Source organism: Penicillium vulpinum (genome assembly GCF_028829585.1).
Source record: "Penicillium vulpinum strain IBT 29486 chromosome Unknown utg000004l_segment0_segment0, whole genome shotgun sequence".
NCBI lineage: Eukaryota > Fungi > Ascomycota > Eurotiomycetes > Eurotiales > Aspergillaceae > Penicillium > Penicillium vulpinum.
The window spans coordinates 6,065,097-6,090,184 of NW_026643244.1; the positions used below are offsets into that span (position 1 = coordinate 6,065,097).

Below are 25,088 nucleotides of genomic sequence, written 5' to 3' on the forward strand. Positions count from 1 at the left end.
ATTAAACGCGAGTACCAGTAATCATGAGGGCACAAAGAACATTTGAAGATCCGAATCCACCTAAATTGCATTCTGGACCGAAGCGAGACCAGTTGGGAGACGCCATGACATTGGGCATCAAACTGTGGATTTGGGCGATTCCCAAGGGCAAGGCTTAGTGGGGGTTACTTGACACCGACAAGCTGACATGTTCAATTGTGTGCCAGACACTAATATCTGTGGATTAAAACGAGGCGATATATCCAAATGATGTATGTCGCTCAATTAGTACAGTTAGCCCTGGAGAACAAATAGTGAGGCTGTCATCGGACAACACATATATTACTAGAATTACTAGATAATATTTCAAACATATCAGTATCCCGAACATAATATGATTGTCTATGCCAAGTAGATCGGGCTGCAGTTTAATTTTGGATTTTTATTTTTATCTGTACATTGTAGTATGTAGTACTACAGTACTTCGTGCTACCCTGTCTCTATTAATTATAGGGGGGGGGGGGGCTTGCAATGTGCACATGATATACTAAATATGCACATATATGGTTCTTCTAAGAGAATATAAGAGGAAGAAAATAGAGAGAAATGGCAAATCAATCCCAGGTCAAATATGATTTGATATAATCATATAATAATACTCAAAATTAATAAATAAATTAACTACTAAACTAATAAATCGAGAATGAGGTTGTTCGTCAACACTTCACTACCAGAATAGAGAATGGCCCTAAACCTAATACAGACCATCACGTGCTATCGACATTCGCTTTCCACCTCGCCCTATCATCGCTCCCCAAAGGGTCATCGATCATCACCAATTGCTTACCCTCCACACAATGTTCGCTGCCAGACGATCTGCTCCTTCAGCGCGGCAGCTGCTGCGCACCCAGCGCCGCTGGGGCTCCCACGCCGCCCATGCGCCCGTGAACGAAAGCTTCGGCGTAAGCTCATCTCCCCCCGCCGCGACCAGACCCGAGTCTGGAAGCAGAGCAAGAAATGCCTCAATGGCCCACGACAACCTGGCTAACCATTCCGTGTCCACTTAACAGCGTAGCTTCTACGTCACCTGCGGCTCCATCGCCTCCGCCTTCGCCCTCTACCACGTTAGCAAGGCCAACGAGGAATCCGGCTCGCCGTCTTGGATCTCCGATCTCATTAGCAAGTGGTCGCCTTCCCAGGAGGTCTTCGAGCAACGCAATGCTATCCACACCGCCATGATGGAGAAGGCTGCCTCTGACCGCCACTTGCTCGGCAGTCAGAGCCAAGCCGAGGCTTTTACCCTTCGACAGCCTGAGTATGTGATACCGTTGCTCCGGAAATGCGTCTCTTTCTGTGCTAATTGTGGTTTTTTTTTTCCTTTCAAGTATGATGAATGCCGGCTCTCCGTACAACGTTTCGCCCGGTTCGCAGGCCGACCTGAGCCATGTCGTGGCTCACTACCAGCGCAAGAACCAGGAGATTGAGGAGTCTCGGGTTGCGCGGATGAAGGATGGCAAGTCCTCTATCTACGAGTAAATGGGGATAGCTTTTTTTCTTTTGGTCGATTGTCTGAAATAGACATGTGGGGAGGAAAAATCATGTACATATACGTTGGGACTTGACGTTCAATCCAGCACCTGATAATTGGATTTTCTTTTGTTTTTGAATCTAACTCCTAGATTGCCGCTGGATTTTTATTGAATGCTGAGATTGGATGTTGATTTTATTATCGAATTTGCTCTAGGGTCCGTTTGACGGCACGACCTCCAGAACCACTCTGCCCACACCCTCAGATTGAATGTTCAACTTCTGCTGCACGTCCAGCTCATTAGCAGATACAGTACGCAGAACAGCAAGGAACTCATCAACACCACCACCAACTCCAAAATAAACCTTCTTTGCCGCGACGAGTGCCCGACTTCTCGCCGATGCAGTGTTCGAGCGGCGCAGCAGCGCCAAAAGCGTTTCGGAAAACGCTACCAGCGATGCAGGCGAGTAAATGGTCTCACTAGCAAGAATCAAAGTCTTGCGAGCGCCCTCACCGGACGAGAAGACCAGATCCACAAACTCGGGCGACCAAGCGCCTGAAACAAAATCAACTGAGATCCCACGCTGGGCAAGATCATTTTTGAATTCTTCAACAAGCTCAGGCGTGATATCCAACTCTTCGTCCTGGTCTGGTGCAGTTGGCACGGCTGAAACAGTCGTTTGAGAGCGGCTATTGTGCCATGTCAAAAGAAGATTGGGGAGCGTGACAAGACGAAGCACGTCCGAATTGTAGTCTGCAAAAGTAAAGAGTGTCTTCCTTTGGCTCTGGCCGGGTTCGGCTTGGCTGAGGAGACGGGCGAACAGAGTCAATGTTGGGACTGCTGTACCTGCGCCAAGCTATTCATCCACGTTAGTCTTCTTGCCTTAGGCAGCTGTCGAGGGAAAGTTTCCACAAGGCGGATGGCTACGAACCTCAATTATATGGATGTCTGCCGGACTATCGGAGGATTCATTAAGAATGTCCTCATTGACAGAAAGTTTAGCTAGGTCCAAGGCACATTCCCAGGTTTTGAAGCCACCTTCATAGAAATTGGGCGTGATGTCGCCTTTTTCAATACCGGCAATAAGCTCTTCATTATCGTGGCCTACGCTGTCTTCGGCCATGAGCTGAGTGCGAATGTCAAATATCTCTCGACGGGCGACAGCCAGAGACGTATCACTGATTGCGAGCTTATTGTAGAAGATTTGAGAGGGAAGAATTGAAAGCTGTCATATTGATTAGACTGTGATCTTTTTGGAAAGGTGTCATGCATTTCAAATGAACTCATGCATTCATGCTCTTGTCGATGGTAGAACGCAGTATCTCCTGGGCCCGAATTGGGATTTAAGATATACTTTCCAGCTCAAGCCATACATGCCAAAAGCAGTAGCATAATATGCATAATTGAGAATGTACTATTTTGCTTCACTTACCCATTCATTCATATCATGTTCAACCGCTTTCACAAGCTCAGGAAGAGAATTGCTCACGGCTTGCTGGGAGGGCACATCGGAGAAATCTTTATTGATATCTGAATCATCAATGTCGATGTCGTCCCCCGAGAATCCGAAGCTGAAGGCCATTTTCACTTGAATAAGATGCCTGTCTCTTCTCCAAGACTAGTACTGCGTAGGTGGGTTGGCTGAGTGGCCCTGATATTGCAGATGATGAGAATTTGCCGGAATTGCAGGTTCCCGACAAAATTGTACTAGTTTTGACAGAAATATCCTCTTTAATGGCAAAAAAACAACTGATCAAACAGTAATTCAGTTCCCAAGCTTTCTTTTCACAGAACGCTGCGATCTGATCTCCATACAAAAAATTCCAGTCCACTGGGCGGGACGATGACTAAGCGTTAAATATGCCCGCAGGCCTCAGGCAGACTATTATTATTAGTATAGAATCTTGGAAATGGTGGATTTACATGGTATTCTGAAAGCGTCAGGGGCGGGTGGTAATAATTGTAAATGCATGATTTTGTAATTCTCTAGCTCATAATGTCATATCCGAGTCATATCCAAGTGATCAGAAACCAATGCAGTCTATTCTAATATTCAATGCAAGCCAAAGACATGAGCTGCAAATGAAGAGTTGCATTTAAGCCTTCTGGGAACCAGCAGCCAAGCTTAGAGCCTGCATCACATCGGCGTGCAGATCCACTGAGTCCTCAATACCACAGCTCATACGCACAAGGTCATCGAAGACACCGGCAGCCTCGCGCTGTTCCTTGGGGATACCAGCGTGAGTCATGCTGGAGGGGACCTCGCAAAGACTCTCAACACCTCCCAGACTCTCGGCGAGGGTGAAGATCTTAGTGAACTTGCAGAAATCGTGGGCAGCCTGCTGACCGCCCTTAATGCGGAAGCTGAGCATACCACCGCCCATACCGTCACGGTGCTGCTTGAGGGCAATAGCGCGGTGTGGGTGGGAGTCGATGCCAGGGTAGTTGACGGAGATGACGTAGGGAGAGGCCTCAAGGGCCTTGGCAACAACAGTGGCGTTCTTGGACGCCTCACGGGCACGCAGGTGCAGGGTCTTCAGACCGCGGTGAGCGAGCCAGCAGTCGAAGGCAGAGGGGACAGCGCCAATGGCATTCTGGAGGAAGCTGAGACGCTCCTTGAGGGCGTCGGAGTTGAAGGCGGCCACGCCCATCAGGACATCCTAAATTACAGTTAGTTAGATTGATACTGAGGAAGGTCCATGTTGAAAGTAAGAACTCACGGAGTGGCCATTAATGTACTTGGTGACGGAGTGAACAACAATATCAGCACCGTGGTCCAATGGGTTCTGGACGTAGGGGCTCATGAAAGTGTTATCAACAACGACCTGAATGTTGTGCTTGTGGGCGATGTTGGCAACAGCCCGGATATCCACCAAGCCAAGAGTCGGGTTGGAGGGGGTCTCGATCCAAATGAGCTTAGTCTCAGGGCGGATCAATTGCTCCACATCCAACTCAATGGAGGGGGTGAAAGTGACCTGGACGCCGTGCGCCGAAGCAACCTTGGTGAAGTATCGGTGGGTACCACCGTAAACATCGGAGACCGAAACGACGTGCGAGCCAGCAGCAAGGGATTGGAGGACGTTGGCTGTAGCAGCAGAGCCGGAGGAGAAGGCAAGAGCGTACTTGGCATGCTCGAGAGCTGCGATAGCTTCCTCAAAGTTATCACTGCGGAGGGTATTAGTCAACCTAGTCAATGTGTCGAACTTTTGGACCAATAAACTGACCGGTTGGGGTTGGAGCTCCGAGTGTATTCGTACAGACCTACGGGGTTTCCGACGCTGGTCTGAGCATATGTGGTTGACAGAGAGATCTAGTGAGGGCATTGTTAGCACCGTCTTGTATTTCCCCCGAGGTTAGATCGATGAGCTTACCGGAGCAATGACAGCTCCGGTCACTGGGTCATGAGGCGCGCCGGCGTGGACAGCCAGTGTCCCAAAGCCGCGCTCAGCAGTGTGTCCGTTTTCCATAGAAGCACCCATTGTGTGTAGAGAAGATGATTTCAAGGCAATTGAGAGGGGGAGATTATATGTTTATCGATAAGATGAGATCAGCCGGCTCTTTGTACTTTGTACTCTTAAAAATAGACTCGGATTGCGAATCTGATTGATAATCAAGGGGATGGCGGAAAACAGTTGCAATGTCTGCTTCCGGATGTTTTACTGAAAAATTCAACCGAAAAAAAAAAAATCTTCAAGAGAACCTTTTACATACTACCAACCGTTGGGAGGCAGATGACGATCGATCGCAGGACTGCGACTGGACGAAAGACCGACGGAACTCCACCGGCGGGCGGCAACTCTGCTCGGAGAATAAGTTGGATACTCCGATCAGTCGGAGTATCGGAGTGTTCGGCACTTTCCGGCTTGTAGATCTTCTAAATTATGTCGTGCTCTATGTTGTATGTTGTACTAGTTCGTATATCTTTGCTTTGAAATAAGGTCACTAGTATATCCATCAATCTTGGAGGAAAAGGATAGATGCGGGAGTTTACGTACATTAAATTCGTATTAGCTCGCTATGTTCCCTCTAGGGATGTCAATCAGTTTTACATTCCAATGTTGTCAGCTGGACTCATTACATATGATCATGTATCTATGTGGACATTCATTGGCATTGATTCGTGTGGGTATCTAGTCTGACTATGAAAGAAATTGTATAGGCGCTGAGAATGGGCCGCGATAGGTCAAGCGACAAGAAGACAGTCTAATGTAACATCAAATGGCAGCGTGGCAGCAGAAGTAGCCTACCACCAAGTGATGGGTCCCGTTCCACCCATTTGCATTGAGCCCTAGAAGATGGTCAGTGAGAGCCAGAGATTTGATATGGAGAGACCAACAAGAATAGAATAAGGAGGGCGCCTGTCCTGTGGAGTTTCATCCGCAACGTCTGGCGCATTAGGGATTTGGTCATGCCACTCTTCTGATTCAACTCGGAATCGAACAACTTCTCCTACATCGAAGAAGAATTCGGTTCCACCTTCGCTCTCCCAGATCCATACCTGCTCGGCATAGTCGCTGCAAAACACATTAGTACTTTTGATATTCAACATCAGGCGAGGATCAGCTCACAATCGAGACTTCTCCATAAGCATTTGGGGCGGGATTAGAATGTCATTAAAGAATTCAAGGCCAACTGGGACTCATTGGTTAACGACGAGCACTGAGTTTTGATGTTTGAAACGTACTCTTGATTCCATGTTCTGTGCCGCTAGAAATTTTTCCTAACATGATCTCCCCTTTGAAGGGACGGAAAACAATCATGCGGAATTTAACTATGTAGCGATCAGTAAAAATCTCCGACTTGATAAGGGGCGGGTATCATCTACCGTTAACATTAACCAGCCCAGTTCCGTGGCCAATCAGGCCATCAGAAGACTCAAGTAGGTCATAGAAGCTGATGCAAAGGCCAATTTTTTGAATGACCTAGAGAGCAGAATAAGCATTAAGAAGCTGGAAGGAAGATACTTGAATGGCGCACTTTATTGGCGTATTTTGCATTGATGTTGTCTTCAAGTGCGACTGCACTGAACTTTGAGAAATCCTCGGGCGAAATTTGGATCAAGTCCGATATGGTGGTCTGCCAGTGTTAGAGCACGTTTTTATATATGGATGTTAAACTCACTAGGATAAACATGGCAATGGCAGTGAAGGCAAAGAAAGAAAGAGCGACCCGGCTAAGCTGTAACACAATGGAAAGAGTGAAATAGCTTTCCTCCGTTTTACTACTGTTGTCGTACCCCGAGAAGCAATCGAAAACCTTTTGAGATTCTTCGTCCGTTCTAATCCCGCGATCACGTGACCGCGGAACGGAAGCTTTCAATCTCAACCTCAACTCCGCTGATACGTTAAGTTAACGAGATTATTCCTGAGTTTGTGTTGGAGTCTCTGGAAGATCCAAAGGCTCTCACCATGAGCTCCCAGGGATTTTCTTTCCCGCCTCCGCCGCCTCCACCACCCGCAACTAGTCAGGCACCGGCTCACAACCCGACCCAACATGGACAGAATTGGGACGGACACGGTGGAAATGGCGGAGGACGCGGCGGAGGTCAGAGGGGACGTGGAAGAGGACAAGGCAACCGAGGTCGAGGAGGAAATCACGCAGAAAGTGGACGAGCGACGTCGTATCTTCCTCCTACAAGTTTTAATTACGCGCAACCAATGTATGGCGGATATCCTCAACCTCTTCCCACCGCACCTTATATGCCTCCCCAACCATACCACCACGGACAAACGCCGGCCTTCCAGAACCCTCAAAACCCACCTTCATTTTCGCATCAACCATATCCTCAGTCGGTAGCTTCGGGGAACTATCAACACTACAATACGCCCACCAACCTTCCTACACCTTACCCTCCGACACCTCCAACGTACATGCAGGGCTTACCAACACCTCCCCATGGCCATCCACCAAACACCCAACCAATGATGCCCCCCATGTCATGGCAAGGTGCGGCGCCATATATGGGAGCCCAACCAGGGCAAGCACGAGGGCCACGAGGTCCTCATGCGCATGGCAATCAGGGCCAGAAACCCAGGCCTGCCCAGAAGCGAGATCACTCATCTGCATTCAACAAGCCTCAATTAGTTGTACCTAGGACTCCCGCTGCGCCTGCCGTCCCAAGCTTCGGCAACCCTCTGCCCTCAAAGCCACCACCTGCCGCAGACTCCACCGCAAACAGAAAATCGAAAAAGAGAAAAAGGAAACACAACCAACTCGGACTGACTCCTCATACCGAAGATCACGAGTCAAGCGAGGAAGAGCCGGATGAAGATGAAGAATCGAAGTTAGCGCAAAGTGGATCTGACGCTGCACCACTTCAGGTCTCCTACAAAGGCAAAACGTCTACGCTACAGACGTCAGCCGATATTGCCGCTTGGATTGCAGAGCGGAAGAAGAAGTTCCCAACTCAAGCTCGGGTCGAAGAAAAGAAGAAGGCGCTAGACGAGGCAAAGGTAGCCCGCGAGGCAACCCGTCAACAAAAGCAAAAGGAACAACAGGAAAAGCGAAAGGAACACATACAAAAACAAAACGAACACAAGACAGATCCCGCGCCAGATGCGACGACAAACGCGCAGCGCAGGGAGAAGATTCGGCGCAACCTTGAGCGAGAGGAGAAAAGAATCCAAAAGGCCATGGCTGAGACCGAAGCTGCTCGTCTCCGAATGGAAGCTCTACAGAAGGAGGCATTGAGCTTAAGTGCAGACTTTGACCAAGACGAAGATACGGGTATCACACCCCGCCCGGGACACCCAGCCCTGGACCCAGTTATCAAAACCGAACCTGAACCCGCAAACGCGGTGCCAGAGCCAGCCATAAAAACCGAACCCGAAGACGCGATCCCGGAGCCCGTCATTCAAACTGAACCCGAAACCGCAGTGCCAGCAGCAACCATACACACCGAGCCTCTTGGCCCAATTCCAGAGCCCGCTCAATCAGCCGTCCCGGCTTCCCACACTACAGAGGCGCAGAGAGATCTTGGATTGTTGCCGGAGTCGTACAATCCCGAGGACACACTCGAGACTCAGCAACACACCGACCATGAATTGGATGACATAGACCTCGCTTCCGATCACGAGGCCAGTGATTGGACGTCCTCGGGCGCTTCCGACCTAGATTCCGACTCCGACTCTGACAGCGACGACTCGCCAGAGCAAGCAACTTCACGTCGCACGGGGCCAGAGCGAGTGCCGCCCCCACCCCGCGAAGGCAAAAAGACTGTCTGCCGTTACTTTGCACGTAATGGGCACTGTAACCGTGGCGAGCAGTGTAAATTCCTTCATGAGAATGACTCTGAACGAACGTCGAAGGCTAAGGCAAAGCCCACGGAAAAGAAGGAGAAAGAGCCAAAACGCAAGGGACTCTATCAAGCTGTGCGTGCCTTGTTTATCTATTTTGTGGCTCCCATTGAAATTGTACTGACACCGATTAGTTGCTGGACCGACAGAAGACAGACGACGACCGCCGGGCAATGGAAGTGATCTTCTGGTTAGGTCAGAACGATATGTTGGCGGATTGAGGAACGCCGATTTGCGCCACACGATACCCCCAATTAATTAGCGTCGGAACTGGACGAACTACGAAACATTCATGCGCAAGGAAGTGAAAAAGGTCATAGCTCGGAGGCGTAGGGGGGGGGCTTTGGCCGGATTTTCAACCTGAACGAACCGAACCTTAGTCGCGTGGCTCCGATACGCGACAAAGGATGGGGGAATTGGAAAAAAAAATTATTACATGTAGGGGAGTACTCCGTAATGTTCAATCACTTCTTTTGAATTGTTTCATGAATTTCCTTTTTCAATCTAAATTTATCCTAAAAAGACTCAGCCTCGGGGTTTGTGACTAGAAGTGAGTGTAGCCGACCAAAAGTGGATATAGTCATTTAAGGTCACGTCGAGTTCAGACCAGTCAACCGAGACGATTCCCTGCCAAGCGAGGAAAACATGCCCGTTGAGTGGCCCGAAGACTCGTGGATCACCGCCACGCTTTTTTCTGTCTCTCCCGGGCCTTCGCGGGTCCTCTTGGGGATGTACAATGGCCAATCACTTGCCCTGGTCTCCCTTTTTATTTGTATTTCCTTTTCCCTTTGACTCTCCCGGGCTCTTCCTGACTCTGACTAGCTCCCTATCCATGGGGCACATGCCCTCTTAGTTATAAAGCTAAGACTGAATATCCCCCCATGTCCGGCCTTTTCTTCCATATTTTGCCTCTTTAAAGTACGCCTTTCACTCTTTTAAAGGTCTTTCAGATTCCATTCGTTTATTTGAACATCTTGCACATTATACCTGTACTTCCAACTTTATATATACACATATACCAGTCATAATGCGTTTCTTCGTCTCCCTCGCTGTCGCCGCCATGGCCGCCGTCGCTTCCGCGGATAGCAAGGCTAACCCCTTCAGCATCCCCGTCGAGGGTTACACCTTCAAGACCGGCGAGCCTACCGCTCTCTCATGGGAGCCTACCACCGATGGCACTGTCAGCCTGATCCTGCAGTGGGGAGCCGTGATCAGCGGCAACTCCGGCACTGTCATTGCCTGTAAGTAATACATCAGAATGACTCAAATATCCCCTAAGATACTAACTCTCCCCAGCCAACATCGCCAACGACGGCAGCTACACCTGGGATGTGCCCTCCAGCCTGGCCGCCCAGCCAGACTACACCATTAAGATCGTCTCGGATGAGGATAGCGATGACTACAACTACATCGGCCGTTTCACCGTTGATGGTTCCACTGTCATTGTCTCTTCTGCTACTGCTGCTTCGACCACTGCCTCGACCACCGAGTCTTCTACCTCTACCAAGACCCACACCACTACCTCGGATGAGACCACCTCGAGCTCTTCGGCCGTCAGCAGCTCCGCCACCACCCTGACCACCGCTTCCAGCTCTGTCGCCAGCTCCTCTGCTACCACCACCGCTACCGAGACCTCCGAGACCACCAGCACTGCTGCGTCCAGCACCTCTGCATCCGAGAGCGCCGTGCCCACCACCAACACCGGTGCCGGTGCTATCAACCGCGTCTCCGGTAGCATGCTCGCCCTCGTTGCCGGTGCCTTCATGCTGTAAATTGCCATGCATGATCTTGTCATGAACGAGACCTTGTTTTAGAGTCACGTTGACGCTTTATTGATTTATATATATTTTTTTTCTCTTCGTTTCTCTGATTGGTTGTTATCTTGAAACAGCCAATCAATTTATTGTTATTGCTTCCCCTTTTCTGGGGTGCAGCTGTACAAAATATCCCGTCCTTGACCACATATGTACGGTCGGGATGGCTGTTTTTTATATTTGATATATTATTTGTTGACCTGGCCAGCGCTAATGACTGTATACTCCCTACAATCCATTTCCTATAATGGTGTGATCGTCAAAAAAGAGGGGAAATAATTAATTTCGATCGTCCCGCGTCCACTTTGTCCACTTTTTTAATACTCTAATCTCGCTAAAATATTGCGGCTTTTCGAAGGATATCATCTCAGTAAGGGGCCTCTCTGGAGTAAATAATGGTTTTTGGTTGAAAACATGAAGCATATTTGCAGCATTTTGTCTTTTTTTATCTAGAGGAAGGATCTTATGTCTAATAAGCTCAATTTTGGGAGGTTACATTGTGCTTCTAGTTTTTGACTAGTTTTGACTAGTACTGTGACCTTGAAGGGCCGTTTTATTTCAATCTCATTTATATCCAAGTGGTAGATCTCCGGTCGATCTCCGTATGTTGGAATTCAAGTTCGTATACGGAGTACGAAGTACTTCTAAGGCTCACTAAATGTCCATCTTGGCCCTGTCGGTGCCTGACTCGTGATCACTCGCACATGCACCAGGTACCAGGTACCCTCTGCGATGAAATGTCAATATGCTGGATAACTCGATGTTTCAGGTTTCTATGAACATCATTGACATCTGGACTACCACATCTGGACTGCTACATCTGTTTCCAATATTTTTAGGGGTCTACTCCCCCAGGGTTCGGGCTATGCTAGGCACCCACGCTATGATCAAGCAACCCCGGCATAATAGCCCCCATCCTGCATGTCCTCGACACACCGCATGAACAACATGGGAGCCCCAAGCAAAAAATAACTATATCGCTTATGTTCCAGCCTTGATGATAACACCACGCTATCGTCATCAAAACCTCAATTCCAAGCAAGGGTGTTCACAAATTTATGATCGCAGGAACAGTTCACCTCGTGTCTGCGAGAGGAAGCAAGACCCCTAGCATTATGCAGGGCTTTGATGGAAATCCCGAAAACCCCAGTTCATCCGGTCAAGTCATAGGGCGGATTCTAGACCCGCTCGCTGATCTATCAATTGACAATCAATCCCCTTTGTCAAAGAAAAGAAAATGTGACTGCCTATATGCAATAGATGCAGAAAACATGCAAAAACTGGGGTCGTCGTCATCCACTTTCTTCTAAAATATGAATGGGTCAGCTTGTTTGTTCGTGTCACGTTCTTACGCTATACCATCGGTTATTGGTTGGTCGCTGAGAACGATGACAGCTGAGTTTGCAATGATCGAACCCCTAACTTACAGCAGAGCCTATTGATGGGCCCGGGGATCCGAGATCCACGAAGAGTTTTCGTTTGAATGTGGACTGTTTTGCATGATTTGCTTATAAAGGTGCTGTTGTATCCTCCTTAGAGGTTGGGGTGTTTTTATTTGTTCAACAGTGCCATTGGAAGCTCAAATCAGGAGCAGTGCAGCATTATTCAGATATATCAATTTAAGATATACCAAACGAGAACAAGATCCACTATGCTAGCCAAATTCCTTCTTGCGTCGGCTGCGACCCTCGTGGCGTTCTCTAGCCTAGCCAATGCCCAGACAAACATCACCGAGAAAGACTGCGCCTCCACATCCGAGTACTCAAAGTGCAACAGAGATGTGGCGGACAAGTGGAGCTCCTGCCTCCGAGGCTGCAACGGCAATGGTAACTGTGCCGTCGACTGTGGGTGTGAATCTCACCAGAAGTATATCAATTGTATGGCGGAGTCATGCTGGAACCAGGTATGACTTCTATACACCCTTTGACTGCAAGGAACCCAATTCATGACCATCACATACTCACAATGTCTCCTTTCTCAGGTCTACTCATGCAAATATCAGCTCTTCGTGCAGCAGTACTTCGCCGTCTGCCCGAGCGCCAAAGAGCCAATCCCCTTCTGGCCGCCACCAGACAACGCCCCAAACCGCTGTTCCTGCAATATAGGCAAGATCACGCAGACGACCCTATCATCGCGTGACCAGCAGATCAAATGTATGCAAAATGTCACCGACAAAGTCAACACAGACGTCGGCCACATCGGAGATCTGTCCAACCTGGGTAACGGTCTCGATATTGCCAACCGCGCCTCGGACTGTGCCTGCTGCGGAGCCAGTGCTGGTATCTCCGCGTAAGTGAAGCACAGTAACCTGCCACCCTACAAGGCACCAACTAACCCTAACTACAGAGCGTGGGATATCTGCCCGCACACCGAACCCACTCTCGCCGGCGCAGACATGTGGGGAGTCTTCTTCCCCTCCGATCTACCTAATCTATACACCTCCCTGCCGAACTGGGCGTGGTCGTCGTGCGATTCAACTGTCGAAGACAAGAAGTGCAAGGACCTGGGTTTCACGGATGCGGACAAGTTCTACAAGCCCGGTGATTTCCCTAAGAACGGCACCTCGACTCTGTGTGAAGTCGGTGGTACGGTGACGGCGCCTCCTAGCGGCACTGTTCTCACTTGGTCCCAGACTTCGACTACTTATACCGTTACCGCGACTGGATATGACCGCAAGGCTGTTGCTAGTCAGAGTGAGCACCGTGCTACGGCTACCGGGTCCGATACAGCATTTGCGACACAGACTGCTGATAGTGGCGCTGGGGCTGTGAGGAATGGTGGTGCTGGGGCTGTTGTGGCCGCTGTATTTGCGGTTGTTATGTTGTAACTTGTTGGTTGAATAAAAGTCGGATAGACTGTGCTGGTAGGTGGGGGATGTGAAATTGATGTGATATGGTATTTCATGATGTGATATGAACGGATTATGGGATGGTGTGAGGTGTTGGCGGCTTATGGCCACCTTGGACTAAATGCCATGCTGAGGGTAACTCTGGACACGATAGACTGCTCGAATAACGAACAATCCAAGGCACAAGTTGCTTCTTACGTCGAAACCTCCTGCAGCCTTAGACTCCATAGTATACAACGACCAAATCCCTAGGAGTTGCCAACTTTCTGGCTATATACCCATCAGTTGGCTTCAATATATAGTACCTCGGGTTCTGGAAGTCTGGATACACGGATACCCAACTCAAATTCTCACATCTCCAACCTTGCCGATATTTATAGAAGTGCTTGGATTATAGTGATGCCAACTGATGATGAACGGCGGACATTCTACGCATGTGATCAATTTGAAAGGGAAAAGAACGACGCTCTTCTGAATTGTAGCCGGTAAAGCAGCTAAGAAAATTATATAAGAAGGCCCCCAGGCCGCCCAGAACAACGCCGGTTACTCCACAGATATCGGTATCAAACGTTGGAATCATAGCCCGCTAGACAATGCACGCGCACCGTATTCGGTGTCCTGTAGGACGACACGAAAGCATAAAATCTACAAAATCAAAGCACGAGAAGAAACCATCAAGCAGCCCACGACGGGATGACCCGCTTCAGGAACTTCATGAACTTCCAGAATCCAACCGCGTACTCCTCATGTCCATGTGGGTCCACGACCCGCTCAGGGAACGCAATACCGGCACCAAACAGCCCAGGAATATCAGAGGTATGACCGGGCTCGTGGAAGGTGCCGTTATCATGATCGAAGGTCATAAGAAGGGGAGCACCATTCTTCGAGAGATCAGGGAGTGAGGTACGGGTATATCCAACCGCCTGGACGAGATAGTCACATTCGGGCAAGTACTTCTGGTACTGAGCAGACTCGATCTCTTGGCCACCAGCGCAGTCGATCTTGTCCAGGACCTGACCAGCAGCTGAAGTGGGAAGCTTGTCGTTTTCTAGCTCGGAGCGAGCAAATTCCGCAGCTAGGCCCTTGAGACCGGTGTTATCGCGCAAAATCCACCCGTCCTTGTACTCTGCGTAGCGGAGGGGGTGGCGGGTGAACCAGCTAATGCGGAGTAGTGGGTGGGAGGTTTGGGCGAGCTGGGTGAGGTTCAGGATGGCGAGAATGGCACTGTGAGAAGCGCCGACGATGGCGACGGAAATAGGTCTGTCTGAGGGGAGGGTCTCTGCTAGCTCGCTGGGCTTGAGGACTATGTCGAGGTCCAAGCGCTGGATGTCCAGTCCCGCGACGGGAATGGGGGCGGCTGTGGGGAAGGAGCCTGTGCAGAGGATCAGGCGGGTAGCTTCAATGACCTCAAGATCTTCAGATGAATTCTGTTTGATAGAAACAGTCCAGTTGGAGGTCTGTATTACGATGTCGTGATTAGTCGTGATACTGGAGTAGATGTGCAATCAAATTACTAACCGTTGTGTTTAGGTTGGCTGATTTGACAAAGCCGTGGCATGCATGTACTTGCTCCATCTTCATTAGACCGTCTGTCAGGCCACGAACCATATCAGCTGCAAAACCAAGGGTGCAGGTTGATTCTTGGTCGAGTTTGGCCAATTTGGTGAATGCATTAGGTGATTTGGTGTTATCGATCACTTTCTGGAAAGGCTGTGTGGCTTTTGCGAACGCTTGGAATAATGAAACCTTGGTGTTGCTGGAGGATATCTCGTTAGTACCTTCTGCCTGTGTTTACGTGCCAAGAATCCGGTACGAACCTGGGAACTTCGCGATACTTGCTATGGACTCTCCCGCCTTCGAAAGAAGGATCAATCCATGCGATTGTACCGAGCTGGCGCTCCAACAAGTTTCCCATAACGGCAACTCCAGCCGGGCCGGCTCCTACGACGACCGCTGCACATTTCCGAGTAGCCATGTTGGGGATGTGGTGATTGGGAGATGGGGATAAGAGTAGGAAATCAAGTATGGCCCAAGCAAATCAAAGATGCGGAATGAGAAAGAGTTGTAAAACGTTTATTTGAGTAACTAAGTAAACCATATCCCAGGAGATATCGCGATGGGGTCGTGACGGGTTTTAAAAGGGGGAAACAAATGGCCAAGACCCAGGGAACGATATCATCGGCGATGGAATGCGTGTGCAGATAACGCAACCAACAGTCGGGTCATCGCCATAGTACTCATTCTCGCTGGAGGTCCCCCCCCAATATCTCGTGACACATGTGTAAGTAGCTCTCGGGCGAGATGGGTCGGCGTTCTATTGACATGTAAGGGCCAATCCATATAGCCCCGCAGGTGGATATCTTTGCTCTAAAATTGGCTGATTTCACGTTTTGGCGGTCTGTGACGCCCGTGACTCTCAGACGCCGATCCATTCGGTGACTCACTCGGGGGCTTTCAATCGGCGATTGAGCCCCACACTGTGCGCTTCCCGTCGGCCTGTCGGCAGCGTCGATCCGGGCTCAGTCCATGTGAAAAGAGTGGTGGTCATCGGGGCATAAACACCACTTTCATGGCATAAGGGAAATTGCAGGTCCACGATTGGGCTGCATTTTGACTAGCATTGGGAGAAATTAAAAAAGTTAAGCAGAGCTCGAGGAGGTCGTTGGCTTTATATTCTGTTGGTTTGGCGTCGATCAGACAGTCTTGGCAGAATGGCGTGATCAATTTTGGGCATCAAAGCCAATCAGCACTTAGCAACTATACATCGATGGATCCTACAGGGCTGTTGTATAGGGTCTGCTATGCTATTGATCTGAGAGCTAAGATGTATGAAATACCACAGTTTTGTAAAACGAAGACTGATACCAGACAAGACTCGTATCTAGTTATGTACTCTGTGGTTGTCATCCAACCTGTTCCCTCATACAGCCCAGTATATCCTCACGCTCGCTCGATGAACGTGGTTTGACCAGCCGGGAAATCTTGCTCGAGCCCAAAGGGCAATTGAATCGCCAACCTCCAACTCGCGCACTCCATGTCCATCAAGATTAAGCCGACCACGACCCTGAGTCTTCTCAATCTCAAGTGCCTCGGCTGAATCTGCTTGGATATCGTCTCGATAGTCCCAAACAATCGTATTGTGCTGCATGTCGCTCACGTTGGCCCCGTTGCCTTGCAGTTTGTTCTCACGCGGCAACAGCAGCGCATCTGCCTCCGTATAGTGTTTTCGGACTTGTCCACGCTCATTATCGAGGATCTCTTGTTCAACTCCATTGACATACATGTTCCTCGTATGGGCACCATGAATAACTTCGGCATCAAACCAGGTCCACGAAGACTCATACATGTTGTCGCGGCGTGGCCCGCCGCCTTGGTCATGAGATGAGATATTGAAGACTATCTTGCGGCAAGGGTGTATTCCGCGATGGGGTAGAGGGGTAGGACTTGATTCTTGCCCCAAGCTCTGAAAGGAATAGATTATCAGCATGGATCAACTAACTCGAGAACGGATAGATGTACATTCCGATCATAGCAGAGGGGAACCGTCTTCAGCAAAACTTGATCACAGTCTTTCTGAATGATCCGCCGGTCTTCCATCCTGTGCTCTATCGAAGGCCAATATTCCGCAGCATCGACGATTATATCGACGAGCTCCTCGGGTAGACTGCGTGGGAGGCTCCATTGCAACAAATGCCGAACTTTGAATACATCCGCTAGACTAGGATTGAAAACTTGAGGTTCTGGATCTGGGATAGACTCATCCCTACCAGAATCTGTGCCGTTCGTATTTGCAGAGGGTGGGTGGCGGTACCGGCGCTGGTTTCCCAGGCGAATTCCGAGAGGGAGCATGATGGTAGTGATGCAATTTTAGATGCTGACTTTAAAGGTAAGCCAAGCTTTGGTGACACCCGAACGCGTATGTACGTCGATGTTGGACGTTGCGGCGAAGTAGTTGATGTTGATTCGCGTTAGGCAACAGCGCCACACACACACACACACACACACAAGGTCTGGTCAGGTATCGACCGTATGATTGAACAATTGAACTATTCCACTTTCTTTTCGCTTTGTACTACCCGAGTTAGCTCTAGTCTTTGTCGAATCATTCGTACACTACCCCGCATACCACATGGAAGAACTAGAATGGTTCACTTTGGATATTGGCTTTGTCAGGAGAAATTTGAAAGTAGAGTGGCAATTGAAGAGAATAATCCTTAGAAAAAGGAGCACCTGTAGGGGGTTAATTAGTCGAACTTGATTATGTAGTCGAACATTGATCGTCATGTGGTTCATTGTTGACAATGACGTCAAGGCCTCCAACATAATTCATTTTCTACTTGAATATGTACTTTGTACTTCGTAGTATAGAAATGAGATGTTCAAGCTATGCATGTCTGGTCTCGAATTTTGTGATCTTCATACAATATATTCAAATGCCCTTCCTAACGCCCATAAAAGATACAATATGGCTTTTTATTTTCAGCCCCTTCTGCCACCCGCAGCTTTGTATGCGGCAGCCCGCTTGCTGCTTCGGCTCTCTCGCTTGGCCTTCGAGCCACGGCTCTTTTGCTTCATTTTGATGGATGATGATCCTTCAGTAGCACGGTGACCCTCAAACACGAACGAGTTGCCAGCAATGGTGCTGTTGGCATCGGCCTTAACCTTGGCCGCACCTGCCCGGCCCAGTAGCCTAGTAGCACGTCCTTGCATGGTCTTCTGAGCCTCGTCTATACGAGCCTTTTTGTTTTCAGGGCCGGAGGGTTCGCGCTTCTTGGTGATCTTGCGGGCCCGTGTGACACGCAGCTTACGGGGAAGCATGGGTGGGAAGTTCTTTCCATTGAGCGGAAGGGCTTCCTCAACACCATTGCCATCATAGAACTGGACATAGGCAAATCCTTTGCCAACACGAGTAGTGCTGTCACGAATCACGCGCACGAACTCGACGTTCTTCTTGATGGCCTTCTTGTCCTTGCCTCCAGTGTGGGCATTGAAAATCCGCCAGAGACCCTCCTCAATGTCGGCGGGAGCGCGAGCCTTCTTCTTCTTGCCAGTCTTCTCATCCTCCTCGGGAGTCTCACTGTCAATGAAAGACAGGTTGCCGACAAAGACACAGCGCTTGTGGTCGATTTCTGCGGGGTGAGCAAGGCTATCAACTCGCAAATGGCGATCCAAAACCATCGTACCGTTCAAGGCGGCGGGGGCCTTGCGTGCGGCGTGGGGAGTGGTGTAGACGGCGTATGCGTTGGTGCTGGGCGTGGTTTCATCGAGAATCTCGCGCTTGGCGAAGGAAGCACGCTTGGGAATAGCACCACCACTGGCGAACGCAGTAGAGCGGAAACGGATCGACTCGATCTTGTGCGGGCCAGTGGATTCAGGAAGTGATGAGCAGAAGGAGGCCAGGTGCCGGAGGAGTGTCTTCTTGGCGGTCTTGGACTTGATAGCCTCGGTGGAGACATTGCCCAGGAAGACAGTGCGGTTAGACTTCTCAACTTCATCGGCCTTGGCGGCACCAGTCAAGCTCTCGTGCACAGGTGCAGGAGCGGTCTCCTCTGCATCGCTGTCTTCTGATGCCGATGCTTTGTCGGAGTCCTCGCCTTCGTCATCTTTGGTGCTTTCTTGTTCAGTCTGCTTTTGGCGTTTTGCGTGCTCGGCCTTCCTCTTTTCCTCGTCCTTCTCCTCCTCCTTTGCAATGCGACGCATATATGTCTCCTCGACATCCTCACCGGCACTGCCACGCTTGCGTTTCCGGTTCTGGGTATCGGTAGGTTGTTCTTCTTCCTCTACAGCCTCAGAATCATCTTCTTCGGCGCCATCCTCCATTACTTCATCGTCTGAGGCAGATGATAGGTCCTCCTCTTCAACAGCATCATCTTCGTCCTTTTTCGCCCGTTGGATGGGCTCGACATACTTGATCACGGGGGCTTTCACAGGACCAGCCTAGATATTGTCAGTCAAAAGTTCATTGGTTGCATACCAAGACAAACATACACTTTGCGCAAAAAGCGAGGATAATGTTGGGTCCAGAGATGCACCACCAAAGGGAAGAGTGGCAGCGGGCTTGCTGGTCTTCTCCTCCGTCTTGGAGGATGACTTTGATTTTTTGCCCATTTTAATATATGTTTGAACTGTGTTACAGTCTTAAAATTGAGTGACCAAGACGTGGCTTTGTTGCGATTGACACAGCGCCGATGATAGCTCCGACTTTTTTTTTTCCTTTGGTTTCTGCTTATCGGGTCTTGGCACGGAAAGCTGCTTATCACATGACTAGGGGTATACATATTCAAGAGTAGATGTTCAGGTATATCGTGCGTTGCTATATGATAGATATGTGATGGGATCGTCTATGCAGGCTTTCTCTATTACTTATTTTTCTTATCTACAAGTACTGCGCGCTCATTATGCATTCCAGGCTGGGAGGCTCTTGTTTGGGATTGGGCGGTAAGATGTAAATGTCTGGTGCACTTATACACCATCTAACATAGTGAGATCGATAAACATGTCCTTTATTCTGTATTCCTTCCATGTTATTTCTGACATAAAATTGCAATATCAACATATTACTATACAAGATGGCTTAGTTATGCTTATCTCTTTCTAACTACGTCAGATACTATCTCACGTGATTCTCTTTTTTCTTCGGGCGGTGAGTCTTACCCACGCCGGAACGCAACGCGGCAGAATCAGCGGTCACTCGCTTCTGTTGCTGCACCCCATCATAGCGATCTGCTGCTTTTGTCTGCTGAAACCCCCTCTTTCGGCTGTGTTTTCCCATCCTTGATCCTTGATTCGATCTTGATTACGGTCCCTGGCCACTTCTTCATGCCGTCAACCCCCCTGCGACTCGTTACCCTCGTCTTGTCCGCTTCCTAGCCAACCTCCCCTCGCACTCCACAGTCGGTCTGCGCAGGATTCGTCGGACCGAAGGCTTTTACGGGCTACAATAGTGGTGACACGCGTGGACTTGGACTTAAGTCATAATTTACGTCCTAGGAACGCGGTGGTTTTGGGAATCGTGCTCGGTCGCGAGCAGCTGTGCTCATTACCAGCGTCGCTCCCGGCGCATTGTTGAAACGGTACGTCGCTTGAGGCTTGACATCAATCCTAGACTTTCATCTGGTCATTTTCGCGAGGAGGAAACGTCTCTGTGTCTTTTGGAACTACTGTGATCGGTGCACTTGCTTTGCGCGGCCTATAGTCCCTATGCTGAGCAATTGTTACCGACTCTGGGGCGTTCGATGATCAATCTCCGCACCACCGCCTTCTGGAGGCGCTGACCTATCTCTCGCACCCACCATCCACTTTTTGCCCACCAACTCCGTCTTCCACTTGTTTCGCTGAGTTGACATGGCAATTGAGCTAATTCGATCTGTGGTTTCTTCAGATTCTCGATCGAAACACCCTCTGGTGGATCGGTGACCTTCCTCCTCCCTCTCCTCACGCCTGCGGCGAATCCCAACCTCGCTGCAAGCAATCAACAACGCAACGCCTCCCCCAGCTTTTCTTGTTTTCACTTATATTGTGTTGCGCCAACTCTTTTAGCTGCATAATTGCCCATGGAGGTAGCAGAGAGCAGAGAACAGACCTCCGTTGGTCACACAACGGGGGCAGATTCCACAATGCCCAATGGCGAGCGGAATCCTTTTCTAGATGATCCGCTCATGGACGATGATGGACGGTCAAGTAGTTTGAGTGAGATCGACGATGTATCGGACAACGAGCCGTCCGACTTCGAAGATCCCATTAAATCAGACAAGCCAATGGAGAATGATTCGGAGGCCGAAACCGAGCGCATCGAGGATTCTCCACACAACAACCGGAAACGAGACATCGTGTTGAGTGCCCCTAGTGCTGGACCAAGTCCTAGCAAGCTTCATCAATCTACGACACTCGACGACGTCGACGATGAAGCACTTGTGGCGGACGATTCTCCTAGCAAACCGCGACGGTCTTCAAAAAACAACGGTTTGACCGATATCCCAGCCCTAGGCGACTCTGAGCTTCCGGATACTCTTAACAAGAAACGGAAACGCGTTGAAGTTGGCGACGAAACTGTCGCCGAGTTCGGCGACGAAGAGCCCATGAAGAAACGTCGCAACTCAATCAAGAGTGACCTAAGTGACCCGATCGATGATGACACACCCCTCTCACCTGAGCCGCTCAGCAATCCCATCGATATCAATGATGATGGTATACTGATTGACGAAGTTCCCGAGTCGGACCTTCCAGCCCCGCCTTCGAAAGGCAAAAAAGGCAAAAAGGGTAAGCGGAAAGGAAGAAGGACCCAGGATGCCGATGAGGAGGCAGAAGCTGGGATTGAGGCCACAATAGATTATGTTGCTGATGAGATTCTTGGAGAAGACGAGGAGCCTACGGAACGAGGAGATGAGCCCGATGACGCGGAGGCGGTTCTTCGAGCTGAAGAGTGTAAGTCTTCCCCTTTATGGACCATTTGAGCACCACAGATACTGATGCCCCGGACAGCCGTGAAAAAGATGTCTGCTATGGATTCACTGGCGACACTGGAGAAAGAATTTGCAACCTTACGTGACAAGTGAGAGATAACACCACCTCTCACGCGCTTCGTTTTGCTCACAATCATAGGATTTATGACGAACGGATATCCAAACTCAATCGGGAGTTAGATATGCTTACCGGTCCGAACCCGACGCATCCCGAGTACATGCGGCAAATTGAGTGTGTGCAACGTTACCGGGACGCCAAGATCAAATACGAGCAAAACCTGTATCGATACCGCATGAATTCACTCATGCACAAAGCTCTTGCCGAGCGGACACAGGCCCATAGCACATATTACCAGCGGATTCGGGATGCGCGCGAGCGTCATTCGAGTGCAGTCAGCAAGCAGTTCTATGCCATTCAGCATGATCGCTTCAAGACAGACGAGCTTAGCCCACACCATATTATCGCATTCCCCACCCGCCGCTCGCAGCAAATCGCACATCAGACCGCATATAACCAGGAGGTTTCAATTATGGCCGGTGTCGCTAAATATGTTGGTTTCCCGGCTGCCCCGTCCTTGATGGGTGCACGGCCCACCGAACTTGATGACGATCTTGAAAAGATGGGGGTAAGTCATATTATTCATATTCCTAAACTTGGTCTGTTGCTGACAGCAGAGTATAGATTCCTATCGAGTCTCGCGCTTCGGCACCACGGCACTCATCAACAATAGCACCACGGACCACCATGTCTACCATGTCTTCTAACGCCTTCCGTTCGGCTGAAGAAGCATTCCTAGAACAAACGCCCTGGGCAAATCCACAACATCCCATCCATCAACAACAGCAACAACAACATTCTCAGCAACCTCGACCACAAGGCCGTATATTTGAGCATCCACAGCCGTCATCATATGCAACACCAGCCGCTCAAAAGCGGGTAGTAGACATCAACGCACCCAATGGATCTGCATCAACCATTCCGGAGAACGCTTCTGCTGCCAACTCATCCGCTAACAACACCCCTTACGGCATGGAACACGACCCAAGACATCAAACGCAAGGGCCCTTCCGCAACCCAGACTATGATGCTGATCATCGCAAATCCGGGTTCCGATCACTAAGTTCATCCCCTTTGGATGTGCGGAAGTCACAGCCGCACCTCAATCATGCTCTCGAACACCGCTCTCCTCTTACCGACGCCCCATCCCACAATCACATATTCTCTCCGCCTTCTACACGCCAAAGCTTGTTTCAGCCTTCCGCTGCTCTCCAACGGGAGACCTCGCCATCCCTCCCGTCTAAACCTGTTGATGCGGTACATTACCGCCCTCATCAGTCAGGAATCTCCACAGGGTCTGGTTCAAATCACATGCCTAATCGATGATCGATTACCTTCGGCGATTCTTTTTGAAATGACTGGTCAACACCCCCCTTAATACCCCGAGAGCCTCTCCTACCATCCTCTTTCATGCATCTTGGCTTTTCTTCTCCGGTGATAAATGATCGACCCTATGTTTTTCTACCCCCCGGCTCTTTCTCCAGCAGCAAATGTACCTTGACTGTCATTTTTGCCTGTGTTGCATGAATGGAATACCAATCTGGGGTCTTGTCTTTTGAGTTTCAACAGCGTTCACATGAGGGATACTCCCGTTGTCATTACTTCTAACTTTGGATTCGAAGACTTTATTTGAATGGAACGGAATCTGTTTATTTATTTTATCATCTGATGGGGTGTCTGGGGTCTGGGATCTCTTTATTCGTTTCTGCGGTAGAGGAAGATCTTTTGCATCGGGGTTTCTTCTTTCTCCCCTTTCTATAGTGTCCTCTACTCTTTCTTGTGGTTTTGTGCTTATTGATGTACATACCACGCCTTTATTTGATATCATAAGGCCTTCACTCCCTCTCTGTTCTTATCATTTCCTGTTTAGACCATCGCTGTACAATTGTATATTGCTTCAAGACAAATCACTCACGACTCTGGGTTGGATATTTGTTTTCGGCCTTGCCATGATTGGGCAGGTCCAGTAAGCCATCTTCCATGTCCTATAACATCGCCTCCGTACTTGGTTATGGAACATCTGCGTACACACACATAGCCAATTTGTTTCCCCAGAAGTAGAGTAGTGGTATTATGAATGAGTCTACTTTAGCAACGAAGAATCAAGCAGACGTAGGCAGTAGTTCTACCGACTTAGTCTGCAGCTTAAACCAAATCAAGCGTTTTGGGGAATCTAACTCATTTTTCATACCTTCTCGGTTTTTCTTTGGTATAGTAACTGCCTTAATTCAGTCCTAAGCATTCATATCACTCTAGCCTTCCTATAGCGTGCCTGATTCCCTCGCTTCGTTATGGAAGGTTGAGAGACCGCGATTCCCCGGCTAGCAATCACTAGATTCCTTAATAGTCTATTCTCACCTTGTACTATTTTTTCGAAGATCGAAGACGAGAGACTCCCAATTTGCGATAATAGAACAGCTCCAAATCTATCAGAAGACTTTCTGATACGTGATCAAATGCAGAGTTAATTCCACTACCTAGGCAACTTCTTCAAAGATGCATCAGGGCACGACAGTTCAATCGATGCAATAGAGTCTGACTAACGCTAGGCAAGGGCCGCGAGGCCCTCAAGACCCCAGGGGTCTTGACATCCTCGCAATAAAACGCAATGCAATTAAAGAAAGAAAGTGAGATAGCATACATCGCCTTCAATGCACGCAAACCAATAAGAGCCTACTTCCACTGTAAGCAGTTACAACCAAAATTTCTTCCATATCTCGAGTTGTTCCTCGGTGCCACTCCACTATTTTAAACCAGCTTCGGCACAATTTCAATCATAGTCAAGGGTCTATACCTTAAAGTCAAATTTGTGGACAGCGCAGAATCCTTCCTTAGTAGTTGGCTTTTCGAAGCGAGGCAAAAGGTCGAGAAAATGTAATCGCGGATACACGGGCCGATGCTCCTGGTTCATCTAGATCCAAAGCTCGTCAGTTCACATTAATACTCAACTCGAAATAATCAATACGCAGCAAAGGCCCGCCAAGTGCACGAACAGTATCATTGTGAAGCCATAAATCAGACGACGATGTGAACCAAAGTGCATGAGCTGAAGCTCCATATTTTACAGCCATTGATATCCAACTACTTCGAGATTTATTGTCGA

General features: G+C 49.3%; 12 protein-coding genes across 12 annotated transcripts; 5 read left to right on the plus strand and 7 right to left on the minus strand.

Annotated features, from left to right (window-relative positions):
- Positions 1-836: 836 nt before the first annotated feature.
- Positions 837-1,515, plus strand: N7479_010787 (putative NADH-ubiquinone oxidoreductase 178 kDa subunit; the record flags this gene model as incomplete). Its single annotated transcript, XM_057258478.1, has 3 exons — positions 837-941; positions 1,050-1,294; positions 1,365-1,515. The coding sequence occupies 3 exons, from the start codon at positions 837-839 to the stop codon at positions 1,513-1,515; spliced, it is 501 nt and encodes a 166-aa protein (XP_057105936.1).
- A 204-nt stretch (positions 1,516-1,719) lies between these two features.
- Positions 1,720-3,090, minus strand: N7479_010788 (protein-histidine N-methyltransferase; the record flags this gene model as incomplete). Its single annotated transcript, XM_057258479.1, has 3 exons — positions 1,720-2,364; positions 2,440-2,733; positions 2,941-3,090. 3 exons carry the CDS (start codon positions 3,088-3,090, stop codon positions 1,720-1,722), a joined length of 1,089 nt encoding a protein of 362 aa, XP_057105937.1.
- A 514-nt stretch (positions 3,091-3,604) lies between these two features.
- On the minus strand, positions 3,605-4,987 carry N7479_010789 (cystathionine gamma-lyase CYS3; the record flags this gene model as incomplete). Its single annotated transcript, XM_057258480.1, has 4 exons — positions 3,605-4,168; positions 4,229-4,673; positions 4,733-4,818; positions 4,880-4,987. 4 exons carry the CDS (start codon positions 4,985-4,987, stop codon positions 3,605-3,607), a joined length of 1,203 nt encoding a protein of 400 aa, XP_057105938.1.
- A 224-nt stretch (positions 4,988-5,211) lies between these two features.
- On the minus strand, positions 5,212-6,641 carry N7479_010790 (DNA-directed RNA polymerase III subunit RPC25; the record flags this gene model as incomplete). The annotated part of the gene is made up of 7 exons (XM_057258481.1): positions 5,212-5,382; positions 5,845-6,022; positions 6,077-6,140; positions 6,193-6,279; positions 6,334-6,430; positions 6,486-6,584; positions 6,630-6,641. The coding sequence occupies 7 exons, from the start codon at positions 6,639-6,641 to the stop codon at positions 5,212-5,214; spliced, it is 708 nt and encodes a 235-aa protein (XP_057105939.1).
- Positions 6,642-6,916: 275 nt separating this feature from the next.
- On the plus strand, positions 6,917-9,024 carry N7479_010791 (CCCH zinc finger protein; the record flags this gene model as incomplete). Its single annotated transcript, XM_057258482.1, has 2 exons — positions 6,917-8,878; positions 8,938-9,024. 2 exons carry the CDS (start codon positions 6,917-6,919, stop codon positions 9,022-9,024), a joined length of 2,049 nt encoding a protein of 682 aa, XP_057105940.1.
- An 806-nt stretch (positions 9,025-9,830) lies between these two features.
- Positions 9,831-10,575, plus strand: N7479_010792 (GPI anchored serine-threonine rich family protein; the record flags this gene model as incomplete). The annotated part of the gene is made up of 2 exons (XM_057258483.1): positions 9,831-10,044; positions 10,100-10,575. 2 exons carry the CDS (start codon positions 9,831-9,833, stop codon positions 10,573-10,575), a joined length of 690 nt encoding a protein of 229 aa, XP_057105941.1.
- A 1,693-nt stretch (positions 10,576-12,268) lies between these two features.
- On the plus strand, positions 12,269-13,444 carry N7479_010793 (uncharacterized protein; the record flags this gene model as incomplete). The annotated part of the gene is made up of 3 exons (XM_057258484.1): positions 12,269-12,520; positions 12,599-12,906; positions 12,964-13,444. The coding sequence occupies 3 exons, from the start codon at positions 12,269-12,271 to the stop codon at positions 13,442-13,444; spliced, it is 1,041 nt and encodes a 346-aa protein (XP_057105942.1).
- A 695-nt stretch (positions 13,445-14,139) lies between these two features.
- On the minus strand, positions 14,140-15,440 carry N7479_010794 (uncharacterized protein; the record flags this gene model as incomplete). The annotated part of the gene is made up of 3 exons (XM_057258485.1): positions 14,140-14,922; positions 14,984-15,221; positions 15,283-15,440. 3 exons carry the CDS (start codon positions 15,438-15,440, stop codon positions 14,140-14,142), a joined length of 1,179 nt encoding a protein of 392 aa, XP_057105943.1.
- Positions 15,441-16,385: 945 nt separating this feature from the next.
- N7479_010795 (uncharacterized protein) lies at positions 16,386-17,314 on the minus strand (the record flags this gene model as incomplete). Its single annotated transcript, XM_057258486.1, has 2 exons — positions 16,386-16,928; positions 16,985-17,314. 2 exons carry the CDS (start codon positions 17,312-17,314, stop codon positions 16,386-16,388), a joined length of 873 nt encoding a protein of 290 aa, XP_057105944.1.
- Positions 17,315-17,944: 630 nt separating this feature from the next.
- Positions 17,945-19,573, minus strand: nop12 (rRNA-processing protein NOP12; the record flags this gene model as incomplete). The annotated part of the gene is made up of 2 exons (XM_057258487.1): positions 17,945-19,402; positions 19,454-19,573. The coding sequence occupies 2 exons, from the start codon at positions 19,571-19,573 to the stop codon at positions 17,945-17,947; spliced, it is 1,578 nt and encodes a 525-aa protein (XP_057105945.1).
- Positions 19,574-20,566: 993 nt separating this feature from the next.
- N7479_010797 (uncharacterized protein) lies at positions 20,567-20,811 on the minus strand (the record flags this gene model as incomplete). The annotated part of the gene is made up of 2 exons (XM_057258488.1): positions 20,567-20,654; positions 20,684-20,811. The coding sequence occupies 2 exons, from the start codon at positions 20,809-20,811 to the stop codon at positions 20,567-20,569; spliced, it is 216 nt and encodes a 71-aa protein (XP_057105946.1).
- A 207-nt stretch (positions 20,812-21,018) lies between these two features.
- Positions 21,019-23,311, plus strand: N7479_010798 (uncharacterized protein; the record flags this gene model as incomplete). The annotated part of the gene is made up of 4 exons (XM_057258489.1): positions 21,019-21,889; positions 21,947-22,016; positions 22,067-22,553; positions 22,610-23,311. 4 exons carry the CDS (start codon positions 21,019-21,021, stop codon positions 23,309-23,311), a joined length of 2,130 nt encoding a protein of 709 aa, XP_057105947.1.
- Between the last annotated feature and the right edge of the window lie 1,777 nt (positions 23,312-25,088).